The following is a 15,576-nucleotide window of genomic DNA, read 5'->3' as shown; positions in this document are numbered from 1 at the left end:
ATTTGTATTGGTGCTGCTATACCTTGTTCTTGTTTTTCTAATCTTTTTCCTTTCCTAAAACCTTGTCTAGTCATAATAGTGGGTGCATTTTGGTTGATGTTATTTGTTAATGTCAAACCTAATTGATCTAGGACATCTCGTCCCCATAAATTTATAGGAAGATGATCCAATACATATGGCTGTATAGTTCCTTCACATCCTTCAGGATCCTTCCAATCTAATACCATTGCACTTCTATGGGGATTAGTCGCCACTCCTAGGCCTCGAAGCGTTTGAGTGGCTTGTTGTAATGGCCAATGTTTTGGCCATTCTTGATAAGAGATGATGCTAAGGTCTGCACCTGTATCCAGTAGCCCATTAAATTCATGTCCTTGAATATTTAGTTTTAGCATGGGGCGAGAATCTAAATTTAAAGAAAGCATAGCCCAATCTACACCTGTGGAGCCTAATCCCTTGGAACCTCTTTCTACAGCACGACTGGAAAATTTATCATGTAGGCTTGGTATTATTAGTAACTGTGCTATTCTATCTCCTGGTGAAATTACTGATATACCATTTGGAGAACTGGCTATAATTTTTATTTCACCTTCATAATCAGGATCAATTACCCCAGGACTTATCATAAGTCCTTTTAGAGTAGAAGAGCTGTGTCCCAATAATAAGCCTACTATTCCTTTGGGAAGAGGTCCTTTTACCCCTGTGGGAATGATTTGAATTCCCATCTCTGGAGTTAGTACTGCTCTGGCGGAGGCACAGATGTCCAACCCTGTGCTCCCTCTGGTTTGTCTGATGAGGGATCTGATGGACAATGTGTCCTGGGCACTACCCTGATGGGGTTGCTGGGTTCCTCCACTGCTCCGTATATTTGTGGTTTTGGGCCCCAGAGCATTGGGCCCCCCTGTTCATTTTCTGGCAATGGAGCCTGATGCCTTTCTCCATGATATCGTGGATAAACACCTGGTCTTTGTTCGTTTTTTTGATAAGGGAGTACCCTCTATGGTGGTTTGAGAACGGCATTCATTAGCCCAATGTCTCCCTCTATGGCATCGTGGGCAAATATCTGGTATTCTACTCCTTTGAAACCTAGTTTTGTTAAACACTCATCCTATGGGGCAATTCCTTTTAAAATGTCCTGTTTGTTCACAATTGTAGCATGTTCTTGGCCTGGCATCTAAGGCCTGTTTTACTCCAGCTGCCACAATTTGCCCTTGTTCATTAATGTCTCTGGCATCTAAAACCTGTTTTACTGCAGCTGCCATGACTTGCTCTTGTTCATTAATGTCTCTGCATAATTTAATGTATGTGTTTAAATCTTCATGTTTCCATGGTCTAATGACTTCTCTGCACCAATGATTCACTTGGTCATAAGCCAGTTGTTTTATTAATGGCATTGCTTGTTCTGTATTCCCAAAAACTCTGGTAGCTGTTTGAATAAGCCTATCTACAAATTCAGTGTAAGATTCATTAGTTCCTTGTATTACCTTAGATAATTGACCTGGTAAACCTCCATGTCCTTGTAAAGTCTTCCATGCCTTAACTGCATCTACAGCAATTTGTGCGTATATGCCAGGATCATATGCAATTTGTTGCTGCTGACCCTCATAAGGTCCTTTTTCTAACAACATATCTAGATTTCTCTGAGGATAACCAGCTGCTGCATTTTGCCTAGCCGTCTCCTTGCAAAATTCCTCATTGGCAACCTTCCATAACAGGTATTGTCCTCCATTTAGCACAGCTTTACACATATTAGCCCAATCTGCTGGCATCATGTTCAAGTTGTTAATGGATTCAACCAAGCTTACAGTGAAGGGTGCTTGAGGACCATAGGTTGTTACAGCCTCTTTTAGCTGCTTCACTGTCTTGAAATTTAAAGCATATTGAATTTGCTGCCCTCCTACCTCAAATACAAGGCATGTTAATATTTGAGATCCTGTCTCAGGATCCCAACTATCAACTGCAGGGGTTGGGGGCCTCCCAGCATATGGAGGTTGTGCTGTTGGTTGGACACTTAACGCTCTTTGGTGATAGAAAGGTGTTAGTAGCGGTCTCCTGTTGTAATTTTTCCCCTGATGGCTTTTTCTGCTCTAAGCTTTCTTCCTCTGTCTGACTAGTTCGAGAGACCTTCTCTTTTACTTGAATCTTTTCCTCTTTCTGACTAACTTGAGAGACCTTCTCTTTTACTTGAATCAATATGTCTTCTCCTTCCTCTATCATTATCTGAACTGAAGGCTTTGAACTAAGCAAACCAGATACGAACGTCCACAATGCCAATGTGCCAGCTGGCAGAGTTCCTGGGCTGTTCTTTTCTATTCTTTTTAAATCTTCACCATGATGGTTCCATTATGATATACTTAACAACTCCTCCTTAAAAAGCCATGGGCTACATTTTTGTATTGTATCAACGTATGCCCTGACTGCTCTTGATTTTACTGAGATGCCTCCTTCCTCTAACAATTTACTTAACACTCTTTCGGTTTGTTTTTTACTAGTTTCTGATCCCGTATTTCTACTATAATACAACCCAACAAGATGACGCCAAACAAAACCGAGACAGAATGAAACAAAAAGGGAACCACACAAAATCATTTTATCAGCCTTTCTATCCTCCTGAAGTGTCCATCCGTCCTTTATCCCTATCTGTTCCTCAGATGTGAGCGGTTTTTCTTCCGTCTCACTCATCTCCAGAGACAGGCAACTTAAAACAAAAATGAAGCAAAACAAAAGAGGAATCTTAAATGGCTCCCCATCCTCTCACCCTGCCCTCAGGGGCGAGCAGTTTACCTTATCACTTACCTCAATCGCTCCCTGTGCGGAGCCACCAAATGCCGCAGTCTGGCTGGGAACAATTCAGGAGCCACTTGTCAAAAGAAACTAACTTTATTTTTAGAACCACACACGCCAAACAAAACAGCTCCTCAGGAAAAACCCTCAGAGCCCAACTGCCACCACCGGCTTCCCACAAGCCTCTCCACCTCCCACAATCCTCCTGCTCTTGAGGCCGATTGGCTGGGTCGTGTGGGTGGAGCCAAAAAAGTCCCCCAATGAGCAGCTCCGTGGTCTGAAAGGGCAGGGAAACAGCCCAATGAGCATCACCGCAGAGGAGCCAATCAGTTGGCAGCTAGAAGTTGCTGGGGCCGCTGTGAGCCAATCATCAGCTGGCAGCTGGAAGTTTGCTGGCAGCTGGAAGTTTGCTGGGGCCCCTTGGGCTGTGGCTCTCAACAGTGTCCACCTGAGTGACTGGGACAGGGTGTGGCTGCTGTGGGGCTGGGAAACCTGGAGGAGGAGACACCTAGGCGGGACCAGTGGTGCGCCCTGGGCAGGCCAGGCTGGGGAACTTCCCACCTGGGGGAAGCACCCGGCAGGACGTGCCATGCCACACGGAGGCCGCGGCTGGAGGCTGGTCCTCACCCAAACAGTCGTGTGTGGAGGTCACAGCAAACGGGCAGGAGGGGTCTTTGTAGGTTTTAGAACTGGATTCTAGCCAGGGTGGCACGACTCAGTCGGATTGCCTGAAGTGGGTGGATCCACTTGGTGCAGTGAATTTGTGTCAGTTATTAAAGGACGCTGCCGCAGAGCCGTGGGGTGGCCTGAAGCAGGTCTCCAGCAGGTGGCAGTGTTGGACGTACCTAGTGGGAGCTGCCAGAAACCCGCACCGGCCGCGAGGTGGGCGGGCAGGGCACCCAGCCAGCAAGCCACCGCGCAGCGCTGCCCCTGGCCCTGACAGGAGGAGCTGGGGTCACAATCTGAAAATGGCTCATTGAAATTGGGAGTGGGCAAAGGGAAGGGCTATAGTTAAAATGGCTACAATTTGATCTTACTTCCCAATTAAGGCTGAATGCTACATTCTGAAAATGGACACCCGGACTTCTATTTCTCACAGCAGGATCCGGGGCCACAGGGCTACGCTTTTAGGGGCTCGCCAGAGCCCTTCTGTGGGGGCCTGTGACCTGGCCAGCAACCTGAGTGCGCCAGGGTCACAAAGCAACTGCTCACGGAGGCCCGTGGCTGAGAGCCACCAAGCTCCATACCGCCCTCTGGTGCCCGTGCGTGGAACCGCAGAGCCAGGCCTCGGGAGTGCAAGACAGGCTTTGAGAGGAGACCAGGATACTCAGGGCTTAAAACTCCAAGCCTGGTGCCAATAAATAAATAAATAAATACCCGAAGCCTGCATGTCCACGGAGATGGTCGTGGCTTTAAAAGGCATAATTAACAGTTCCACCTCTTTGCTGTTCCTGTGTGTTTGGGGGCTTTGGTCCCTTTCCTGCAGTTATGCACAAAATACCCGACAGTGTGCTGTGGTCCCTCCGGTCTGATCTGCACAGGTGCTGAAATACCACACTGTGTCGGGTAAATATGAGCAATTATCATGCGATGGTCAAAATTATTTGAATGTTTAAGGAGATGGAAATGTTAATTCCCCGGATTTGATCAGCACCCACAGTGTATATGAAGTTGTCACATAGTACTCTGTAAACATGTACAACTAAAGCAATAGTTAGACAGCAGCAACGCAGCCTGTGTTGGTGGAGGCCCGACCTCTCCTACGGGGACATGGCAGGGCTGTGTCCCTGCTCCGGTGTATCTGCAATGCCTTCCTGGACATAAGGCCCCTGAGTCTGAACACAAGCACATTTGAAATGTCACTGCACATCTGTGACATCCTTTCAACACCAGGTCTCTTTTCTCTTAGGTGCATTTCCAAGAAAGCCCCTGTTCTCCGCCCACCCAGGTCTCCTGGGAACTCTGGGAGACGAGGGGACCCTCCATTGTGAGTCAGACTTGGGGACGCGACTTCGGTCCCAACAGCAAGAGGAAGCCCCACTCCAAAGTGGTCAACTGAAAGAGAAGGAGCTCCTCCTCGGCTGTCTCCACGGACCTGCCAGTTCTGACCGTTTCCTTCTCAAGGAGTCATTCGAAGCGTGGCCACTCCTGACTGGCCTCTCCCACCAGGGTTCTCAGGGTGCCCTCTTGTGGCGTGTTCCGTCCCTCTTTTTTAAAATGCACATCACATAAAATGTGCACGTCGCATTGCCACCAAACACACTCCCGCTGCCCAGCAACCGTCTCCACCGTCCACCTCCAGGACCAGGACCATTTTCATCTCACAAAGCTGAAACTCTGGGCTGGGGTGTGGCTCGGTGGTAGGGCGCTTTCCCTGCAGGCGCAGGCCCTGGATTCCGTCCCCAGCACCACAAAAAGCACCCTGAAAACTCACCCATCCAAAAACGCCCCGCTCACCCCTCCACAGTCACGGGCCCACCATCCTTCCTGCGGTCTCTGTGGTCTCTTTCCCTTTCTGTGACTGGCTCGTGTCACTTAGCATAACCCCTCAAAGCCCACCCACCTGCAGCATATAGCAGGGTCTTCTCCTTTCTAAGGTGGAACATTCCCTCATGCATCTCTACCACATTTTGCTCATCCATCATCTGTGGTAGACATTTGGCTGTTCCCGTCTTTGGGTATCCTGAGTGTCATGCTATGAACGAGGGTGTAGAATACCTCTTTGATATCTGCCTTCAGTTTGTCTGTACATATGACCAGAAGTGGAATTGCTGTACTATGAGCTATGGCTACCTCCCATTTTATTTTTTTATCTTGAAACAGGGTCTCTGTAAATTTCCCAGGCTGGCCTTGAACTTGTGATCCTCCTGCCTCCGTCTCTGGGGTAGCCGCAATTACAGATGTGCACCACCACACCTGGCCTTTAATTCCATTCTGAATTTTTTGAGGAAAGTTTTATTTCTTTTTATTGTCTAATAACATATAGCTGTATGGATATGTTGAAATTTGTTTCCTTATTCAACTGATGCAATCAAATGTTAATTGATAGTGAGGCTATTGTGAATTATTGCTACTTTCTGGCTATTATAAATGATATACTATGAACTTTCACAGAAATCAAGACAGTGCAGTTTTAGTAAAAAGATGATCACAGACCTAGAAAGAACAGAGAGCCCAGAGACTAACACAAATATGACCAATTATTTTTTTGACAAAGGAGCCAAAAAAATTCAATGGAAAATGGAGAATTTACTTAGCAAATGGGATTAAAGAATTGGATGACCATATGCAATAAAATAACTTAAACTCAAATCCCACACCTCCTACAAAAATCAACTCAAGGTGGGTCTCTTTCCACTGATTTTTGTCTTCTTCCATTTCTTTCATTAGTTTTGTAATCATCAGAGCACAGATTTTTCACTTCCTGGTTAATTTAGTCTTGAGTATTTTTGATGCCATCACAAATGGGATTGTCTTCTTGCTTTCCTTTTTGGATAAGCCGTTCTTTGTGTAAAGCAATGAAACTAATTTTTGCAGGTTGAGGGCTTGCGGTCTTTGGAGTTTCCGACATGTGCATTGCATCATCTGCAATAGAGAGAGCTTCAGTTCTTCTCTGATCTATGTGCCTTGTTTCTTTTTCTTGTCCGATTGCTCTTGCTAGTGCTTCTAGTAACAAAGTGGGATAGAGGGCCTCCCAGTCTTGCTCCTGATCTCCAGGGGAAAGCATCCAGTCTCCCACCATGCGGAATGTTCTTTTATCAAGCTGCAGGATGCCTTCTGTTCCTAGCTTGCTGGTACTTTCTTTTCTCGTGAATAAGTGCTGGGTTTTGTCACACACCTTCTCTACATCAGTCGATAAGATCGTGTGGCTTGTATTACAGGGTCCTCAGGGAATCTGAACCCATAGGGTACGGAGAGATTTGTCATGAGGAATTGGCTCAGGCATGATGGAGACTGAGAAGCCCCATCATCTACCTTCTGCCAGCTGGAGACCTGGGACGACCAGTGGTGTGACTTGCCCGAGTCCAGGGGTCTGAGAGCCGGGGGGGTGATGCTCCAGATCCAGCAGAGAGGCAGCAGGAAAGGCAGGACTGCCCTTTCCTCTGCCTCTTGCCCCACTCGGGCCCTCCGTGGACGGGATGATGCCCACCACTGGGAGGGTCCGTGGATAAGTGACAGATCCACCCAGAGTGAGGCTCCTGTGGGCACCCATGGCCCCGGAGGCCCACGCAGCATCACCATCACAGGACTCTGCCCCCGTCTGGCAATGCAGGGGGCCTCTCGACTGCTCCCCGGGGGTCCCTTCTGCTGAGCCAGGCCTCCACCAGGAACCCCAGCAGGATCAGCAGGATGACACCACCCAGGCTCAGCCTGAGCATGTTCACCTTGTAGGAATTCCAGGCAGCAGACCCTGCAGAGAAGAAATGGGTGGGGTGGGGTTCCGGGATGGAGAATCACACCCCAGAAACACACACAGAGCGGACTGTGAGCCCAGCCAGCTGCCCAGGGAATTGAGGTCCCGGTTCCCAGGTGTGTGTGGCTATGCAGGTGGCCCCTTGCACAAGGGCACCTGGCAGAGATGGTGAGGAGGTGCTGAAGTCTGGCCAAACCTCTGCTGGCCACCTGCCTGTCTGAAGGACTGGGCCCCAGATAAAGTCATAGGACCTAAGGGACCATCTTCTCCAGGGGCTGGTCTGCCAAGGTCATCTTCTCTGTTTTTTTTGAGGGGCTGCTACCCCCACAGGACCCTGCCCTGTCCCCAGAGGCTCTGGGTCACCCCCTCAGCACTGGGGGTGCTAGACACAAGGCAGTGGACAGTCCAACCCTTATCCTGCAGAGAAGGTGGGCCGTGGGGCTCACCTCTTCCTGAGAACCTCAGGGGCTCAATGGGGTCTGACCACAGCGAGGGGAAGGAGCTTAGAGAACCGTAGCATCGGTAGGTGGCCCCGCGGGCCTGCTCGCTGGCGTTCAGGGTGAAGTTGGCCTGGAAGAACCCGCGTTTATACTGAGATCTGAGGCGCTGGGTGACGTTGGCACTGCCCTCCTGGGACAGAAGGAACAGGTCGAACCACATCTCTGAGCGGCACTGCAGGGTCGTCATATGCTGGGGTGCCCCAGAGGGGCCCTGAACAGCCGAGAGCTGAGGCTCTTTGTACACTCCTAGAGGGAGAAAGCCACAGTGAGTGCCTGTGTGGCCCTCCCCTCACCCAGCCTTCGACACCCTGCACGGGCCCTCTGTCTCCCAGGCTCCTGCGCTGGCCTCCCCTCTCCCTCTGCCATCCTCTGGCAACCCGTTCTCCCATGGCCACCACGACCCTGCTCCATCTGGGTCCTGTACTCCATGAGCCCAGGGTGCCGAGACTCCTGAAAGCCACCCCCCACACACTCTGTTCCACCCACACACACTCTGTTCCACCCACACTGTCATCCCTTCTCTGTATGGAAATCCACCCTCCTGACCTTTCCCACACCGTCCCCTCTGCCTGGCCGCCCTTCCCTGAATGCTCAGTGACCACCTTGCATGGGGTCTTTTCTACCAAGGCTCTGAAACACCCTGCCCTCCAACCCCAGGGCCTGGCCCTGCCCGGCTTTCCTTCCTGGGCCTCACCACCAGGTGGCATGGACTGTCAACAGCTGGCCACTTGCGGCTCCCTTCTGTGGCAGGGGAAAGACTCATCGTGATCCCTAGTTCACACCCTGTTCAAAAACCAACTTAAAATGGACTAAGGAGCTAAATTTCAAAAAGAACCTTTGAAAGCCTTAGTAGAAATGAAAATGTCTTCACGGTGCCATGTGTGCTGTGGAAAGTTCCAGAACAAGTGGCCTGTTTTCCTGGAAACTGCCAGGTGGTAGCTTCACAGGCCTGGCGAGCTCTGCCGCCACCTCTCAGCTCTGCCCTCGTAGCAAGAAAGCAGCCAACCACGTGTGGCCACCTCTCAGCTCTCGACCACACGTGGCCGCCTCTCAGCTCTCAACCACACGTGGCCAGGTTCCACTAACACTCCGCCCACGGGAACAAAGTGTGCGTTCCATATAACTCACACTTGGCACCCGTGTTATTCTCTATGTCTTGGTCCTTTTTCCAACCAGGTGTGGCTCAGTGGTAGAGCACAAGCTTGCAGTGCACCAGGACCTGGGCTCAATTCCCAGAACCCAAATGAAAAGGCACAAAGGACATTTGGTGCCCAGGCTGCGCAGACGGTGGGTGGACCTGGCCCCGGGCTGTCCTGGGCGCAGTCCAAAGTCACTGGATGGAGATGGACGAGACAGCGAGATATGAACCCACAACTCTGAGACACAAGACAACGATACCCTGTTTGTAAAGCCAGGGCCTGAGAGGCACAGGTGGTGGGCCTGCAGGTGCCGGCTTCTGCGGGCTGAGTCCCTGAGGGCCAGGGGACAAGAGGGCCCAGATGTGGGCTGCGCACAGGACCCCAGCCGCTGAGCATTAGTAACAAATACCCGCAGAGTCCACAGAGGTCCCTGCGCCCTGAGCGGGGTGAGGGCGTCAGCAGGATGGCTCGCGGAGCCTCACCAGGGAAGGAGAACCCCGAGCGAGCGGGCATGTGGCGGGGTGGAAGGAGAGGGGAGGGTCAAAGCACACCCCAGGCCTGCGCTGAGAGTCCAGCCCCAGGCGCCCACGAGAGGGGAGGGAGGGCCCCCGGGTTTGAAGGACTCTTGGTGAGCTGAGTGCAAAGTCCTAGTTCGCGTCCACAAAACGTGTCACTAGGCAGAGGACCAGATCATTGTCCTGTGCCTCCACCCACCAGCTGCCCGCAGGGAAACCACCCTGCCCAGCCTGATGATTCTTAGGGCCCACAGCACACCCTTCAGATCCAAGCCAGCCAGAGCCCTGGCGGCCAGCACTCCTCCTGGGCATCGCCCCGCAGGTGGCAGCCCTCTGCCCGGCCCCGAGAGCCAGCAGTCCCACACCAGAGCCGCTGAGCCCACTCTAACCACCAGCCCACACCGCTGCCCTGCCCTCTCGGCTCTGCCTCCTCTTGGCCCTGCATCTGGGCAAGCTCCGGGCCTTGGCCCTGCCTCTCCCTGGCCACCGGCTCCTGATCTGTGGCCTCACAACACGTGAGTAATAATGAGACCCCCATTTTACAGCAGCCAGCACCACCCAGCCAAGATCAGCGGGTGGGGGAGAGTAGAGGTGTCCAACAAAGGTTGGGAGGCCATGTTGTGCCCAGGCCAGTCTCCTGGGGCCTCGCAGCTGGGCAGGGGCCTGTTCACAGTGCAGGAGTGAGCGGGTGGTGGGACTGCTCAGGGACCAGCCACTGTCCCTCCTTACACCCGCCCCCCCAGGGCTGGTTCCCACGGGCACTGGACAGAGCTTCCTCACCTGTGACCATCAGCTCCAGGAGGTTGCTGGGAGCTGACCACTCGTGGAGGGAGGTGTTGACAGAGCCATAGCACCTGTAGGTCCCCCCGTGGGCCCGGGTGACAGGGGATAAGAGGAACTTTCCCTGGCCACCTTGGATGGAGCCTGCAGGCAAGGCCAGTTCTGCTCCCTTGGACAGAAGGAACACGTCATAGGCGCTTGGTAAGTGACAGTGAAGGGTCACGCTTCCTCCTAAAGCCACCAAGGGGCCGGGCTGGACCGAGAGGGTGGGTTTGTCCTTGGAGACACCTGGCGGAAAAGAACCCTGGTGTTACAAGGAGCATGAGGAGCCATGAGGAGCCACGAGAAGCCACAGAAGCCACAAGGAACCACGAGGAGCCACAGAAACCACAGAAGCCACAAGGAGCCACGAGGAGCCACAGAAGCCACGAGGAGCCACAAGGAGCCACAGAAGCCACAGGCTCCCATCAAGGCCAAGAGGAGAGTCGGGTTGCAGAGCCTGGGCCGGCCTCTTGTCTCCACCAGGACAACGGCCATGGCACGGCCCTGCCCAAGACCCCAGAAGGCAGGTGGACCAAGCCCAGGCCCCCGTCTCTGTGGCTGGTGTGGGGAGGGTCCATTCATCACCTTTCTCTCTTTTTTTAATGGAGGTGAAATTCCCATAACGTAAAATTAACCATTTCAACGTGATGATTCAGAAGCATTTAGTACGTGTACAAAACTGGGCCATCGCCTCCTCTCTCCAGCTCCAACAGAGGAAGCTGTCACCCGGTCACCCCTTGCCCCTGCTGTGACCACTCATCTGCTTTCCGTCTCTGTGGACTCGTCCACCTGGGAGTTTCACGTGAACCGAACCAGGCAGCGTGCTGTCTTTTGTGTCTGGCTGCTTCCACCAGCACTGACGTCACCGAGGTGCCGCTACGTTGCGTAACGTGTCAGTGTGCAGTTCTCCAGTGGCCAGGTGACAATCCACTGAGTGATAGGCCACAGGCTGCCTCTCCATTCAGTCCACGGAGGGACACTTGGGTTGTTTCCACCCTTTGGAAACCTGCCCTGGTGACCACGCCACCTGTGGCCTGGTGAGTCCCTGGGGAGCACGTGGCCTGTGGACGTGTGGGTCCCTACTTCAATTCTCCGAGGCCACACCTGCATTTTCTCCTCTCACACACTCCAGGTGATGCTGACGTTGCCGTCCATGCTGTGACGCTAACAGGGCCACAGTGGCCCAGGAGACTCCCCGACCTTCTCTTCATTTGCCCAAGACCCAGATTCTGACCCTGTTCTGGGGTGGGGCTGAGCCATCAGGTGACCAGTGGGGGACGGCAGCAGGCAGCCTGGCGAGCACAGCAGAGGGCAGGGGTGGACAGAGGAGGACGGGGCCCGGAGGGACAATGGGAGGGGCCCTCACCCACAACCAGCAGCTCCAGAGGGTCACTCCTCTCGGACCAGCTGTCCTGCGTCTTGTACTGACAGACATACGTCCCCGAGTGGCCGGGCGTGGCACGCTGGAGGGAGAACGCGGCCTCAGCCTGGGCGTCTCCCAGGCTTTCTTCAGCCCACACGCGGGAGCCTCCCACTTGCTGCAGACACAGCTGAGCTGTCCCGGGAGGACCTCTGCAGAAGATGGACACAGGGCTCCCCTGGGGGACCACTGGACCTGGCACCGCCCGGATGGAGGGCTTGGGGAGAGACCCTAGAAGGGAGACAGAACCGAGACAGAGGGTCCAGGTGCCAGGAAGCCCCTCTTCGTGCTCGCCTGAGAGGCCCAGAAGCCCAGGGAGTGAGCTCTCCACGTCCACTTCCTGTCCATGGCCTTGGCCAGGCTGGGCCTCTGTGACTCTCCACGTCTCAACAGGGACAAGGCAGACCCTGTGTGCACCAGTGGGGTTTGCCTCAGCCCTGTCCTGCCCCCCTGACCCCCCCACCCCTCAGCCCCATCGCCCACCAAGCACTGCCCTGCCCCCGGCTCCCCAGCTCCGTCCCCCACCAAGCACTGCCCTGCCTCTGGCCCACCTCATCCTCCCGTGGACGCTCTTTCTCTATCTCTGCACTCTCTTCTGCCCAACCTCCAAGTTGTGCAGCAGCTCAAAAACTGTCCTCAGACTGCAGCTGGGCACTCTCCTGGCCACCATGTGGTCTCCCTGGTTCCCGGGTTTCAACCCATCTCTAGGCTGGTGAGTCACAGCTTATATCCAGTCCCAGACTCGTGCCCTAAACTCAAGACTCATGCCACCAACCCGGTGCATCTCACTACTGGGTGTCTATCAGCATCTCAGACCATCAGGCCAGAGCTCCTGCTGGGGCCGACCCACCCTGACGGCCACCGGATACAGCCCCAGGTCCCCTTCAAGGAAAGGCCTGTCACCCTGGCTGCTGGGGAGATGCCAGCCCTTCTGGGGAGAGCCACCTCTCCCAGGTCCCCTACATCCAGCGACCCAGACACCTCATCCCAGTGCAAGACACGGTGACCGGCCACCAGCTCCTGAAGGGTCAGCAAAGGCCATGCTGAGCAGGCATCTCACCTGGCCCCGCCTCTGTGTACTGTCCCTGAAAAGCCATCTGTGAACTGATCCCCAGCAGGACGGCAGGGAGATGGGGGTAGGGAGGTAACCGGGCGTGAGGACAGCCCTCCATGGAAGGATGGATTCCCTGGGGAAGAGGCGGGGACAGCTTGCTTCTCTCCTCTCCACCCACAGGCAAGGAGGAGCCCCCGCCAGACCACAGACCCCCAAGCCAACGCTGGCCATCAGTCCACCTCGGCCTTTCTCCCTGACCCAGAACCGACAGGGCTCTTCCAGCCAGTGGTGGCCAGCGCCCACGCCCTCTGTCTGGGATGATCAGTCACCACCCAGCCAGCCTCCTGGGCCGGGCGCGGCCAGCCTCTCCATTCCCCACCCGGTGCAGAGCAGTCCTTGTTAACACACCCACCAGATCCTGTCCCCACTCTGCCACCAGCCTCCAGGGCCTCCCTGTCTTGAGCAGTGTCCAGGTCAGAGCACGTGATGGTGTGCAGGGTCCCCCACAAGGAGGCGGCCACCCAAGACACGGCCCCCTCATCCCAGAGCCTGCTTAGTGCCCAAGCAGAGGAACCCAAAGTCCACGTGTGCGAGCCCTTCCCACACCACTGCCCAAGGCCACGTCGTGACGGAGGCATGTGCCCGTGGCAGCAGGGGAGGGACCCTACAGCATGTTTGTGGCCTATGGGCCGGGAGTCCCGGGCTCCTGGTGAGACCCCGAGGTAGGAGGGGAGACAGCCCTCGGCCACGCAGGCCTCTTTCCCCAGGGACGGGAAGGCCAGGGGAGAACTAGAAGGGCCCTTCTTCTCACAGTGGTGCCATTGCCCCAGCCATGGGCAGCACCAGCCCCTGGCACAGCCTTGCCACATGCCGCTGCTCCTCTCCCAGAACCGTCCCCAGCTCGCTGTGTGGCCTGCTGCTGCATCTTCAGGGACCACGTCCTGGGCGCCCCGTTCAGAGGTGCTGGCTCCACCCCTGGGCTCACCAGCGCCTCCCCCACGGCGCCCCTCTCCACAGCAGCAACACTGACCACAGCCTGGGCCATCTCCTGGACGCCATCTGCCTACACCAGGACCAGGCTCCCCGCAGGAAGGCGCTTGGTCCTGGACTCCCTCGCACACTCGCGGGTATAAAGGTGGAGACTGTCAGTTGGTGCTGAGGACCTCGTTGGGATAAAGCAAACCAAGAAGGACAGTTGAATGGGATGGGCTCAACACGGTGCCCAGAACGTGACTGACTCTCAGTAAAAGCTACCTGCAATGACAGTGACAAGCTGACGTGCCAAACGAACATCCACGGGAGAAGCAGGAGAGGACTCATCTCAGAGCCAGTCTTCAGAGGCCTGGCCACGGGCTGGCCGCACCAAGGTCACTACACTCTCCCAAGGAGGCTCCAACCTCCTGGGTGGACGGTCTCCGTGTGTCTCCTGAGGGCTGGTGGCTTCCCAGTCCTGCTCTGAACAGCGAGCCAGGCGCTCAGTCCTGGGTGTGCACGCGTGTGTGTTCCCGGGGAGGGAACCCAGGGTGCTCTCCCACTGAGCCACATCCCAGCCCTCTTTATGTTCTACTTTGAGGCAGGCTCTTGCTGAGTGGCCTAGACATGCAAGTCACCGGGATGACGGGCACGGCCACCACGTGATCATTGTGTTCTAAACACTTTATTGTGAACTCAACAGCACCCTCACGCTTGCCGTCACCACCCCCAAAATGGAGAGGACCGACTCCAACAACTGAGCCCCAACACCTCCAGAGACACCCTGGCACGCTGCCCAAAGAACACCCCGGAAAGGCAGCACCTGTCCAGTGGCTTTCACGTTGGTCAGTTCCAGCCACACTTCCTGATGTCTGTGTGAGCCCAGGACACAGCACAGTGACACGTCTGCAGAGTTCACAGTCCCCGACAGCTGGCTTTAAAAACGAAGCAAGCTGGGCACGTTGGCACACCCTTGTGACCCCAGCAGCTTGGGAGGTGAGACAGGAGGAGCCCGAGTTCAAAGTCAGCCTCAGCAACTCAGCAAGACCCCGTCTCAGAATTAAAAACAGAAGCCTCATCCCAGCAAACCGGAGACACCATGGGTGACACAGAAGAGCAGCACCAGACGGGACACGCCCTGGGCTGTAGCCCTGTGGTGACCCTGAGGTCCTAGGCCTTTCTGTCACTGCCATTCCATCCCAGACCCCATTCCCTACAGCCTGATTTCCAGAGCTGAGGGACAGGGTTACAAGCACCACCAGGACACTGTGACCACCAGATGGCACCTGCCACCATGGGAACGCAGGACAGGACTCCAGGACAGGACTCCTGAGTGTCCCTTGAGCACAGCGGCTTGCAGAGGGTAGAGGCACAACTTTCACCTACGTCTGGCCTCGGGCCTGCACCCGCTTAGGCAGGTGTCCCCGAGTCCCGACGAGCCGTCTGGGCAAAGCCCTGCACTTCCCTATTTGCTGTGTCGGCCTCAGACTTGCTGCCCCTGAACTCACTGGGGCATGGCCCTGCTTCAGGAGGAAGGAGGTCTCCTCCACGTCTTGACCAGGCACTGCCCACGTGACGACAAGGACATAGATGGCAGCATGCCTGACTGGCCAGAGCTGTCTGGAGAGAAGAAGGGCCCAGGGAGCCTGGGAGGTGGACTCACCATGCTGGGCCTGGATTCCAGGGCTCAGAGACAGTCCTGGGAGAGAGAGAGAAGAGTGGGGCTTCCTCCTCAGGCCCCGCTCACAGCCCGGACTGGTCTGGACACCAGGGCCTTAGGGGCCAGGCCTGCAGCCGGAGCAGGAGACAGCTGGCCACTTGGGCAGGACCAGAGGCCAGACCTGAGGTGGCCACCCTCCCACCTCCCGCCCCTGTCCCTCCCAGAACTCACCGAGGTAGAACAGTGTGATGAGGGCCATGGCTCTGCTGGGCCCAGCAGACGACAGGACGGCCCAGAAG

At 55.1% G+C, this 15,576-nt stretch overlaps 2 protein-coding genes across 2 annotated transcripts in view; both read right to left on the bottom strand.

Moving 5' to 3' along the window:
* LOC143388192 (leukocyte immunoglobulin-like receptor subfamily A member 3) overlaps positions 1 to 11,326 on the bottom strand; it is a 34,819-nt gene extending 23,493 nt beyond the window's left edge. Inside the window, exons 1-3 of the mRNA XM_077105877.1 lie at positions 11,299 to 11,326; positions 10,130 to 10,417; positions 7,642 to 7,941 (exon numbers count right to left, since the gene is read on the bottom strand). Of these exons, the coding sequence (XP_076961992.1) occupies positions 7,642 to 7,941; positions 10,130 to 10,417; positions 11,299 to 11,326 (616 nt within the window). The remainder of the gene's footprint in view (positions 1 to 7,641; positions 7,942 to 10,129; positions 10,418 to 11,298) is intronic.
* A 104-nt stretch (positions 11,327 to 11,430) lies between these two features.
* On the bottom strand, positions 11,431 to 15,576 carry LOC143638191 (leukocyte-associated immunoglobulin-like receptor 2). Its single transcript, XM_077105876.1, has 3 exons — positions 15,509 to 15,576; positions 15,281 to 15,316; positions 11,431 to 11,822 (listed from the first exon to the last, which is right to left on the bottom strand). The coding sequence occupies exons 1-3, from the start codon at positions 15,534 to 15,536 to the stop codon at positions 11,431 to 11,433; spliced, it is 456 nt and encodes a 151-aa protein (XP_076961991.1). The 5' UTR covers positions 15,537 to 15,576.

Source organism: Callospermophilus lateralis, chromosome 18, assembly GCF_048772815.1.
Source record: "Callospermophilus lateralis isolate mCalLat2 chromosome 18, mCalLat2.hap1, whole genome shotgun sequence".
Taxonomy (NCBI): Eukaryota; Metazoa; Chordata; class Mammalia; order Rodentia; family Sciuridae; genus Callospermophilus; species Callospermophilus lateralis.
This window is presented reverse-complemented; position numbering and strand designations above follow the sequence as displayed.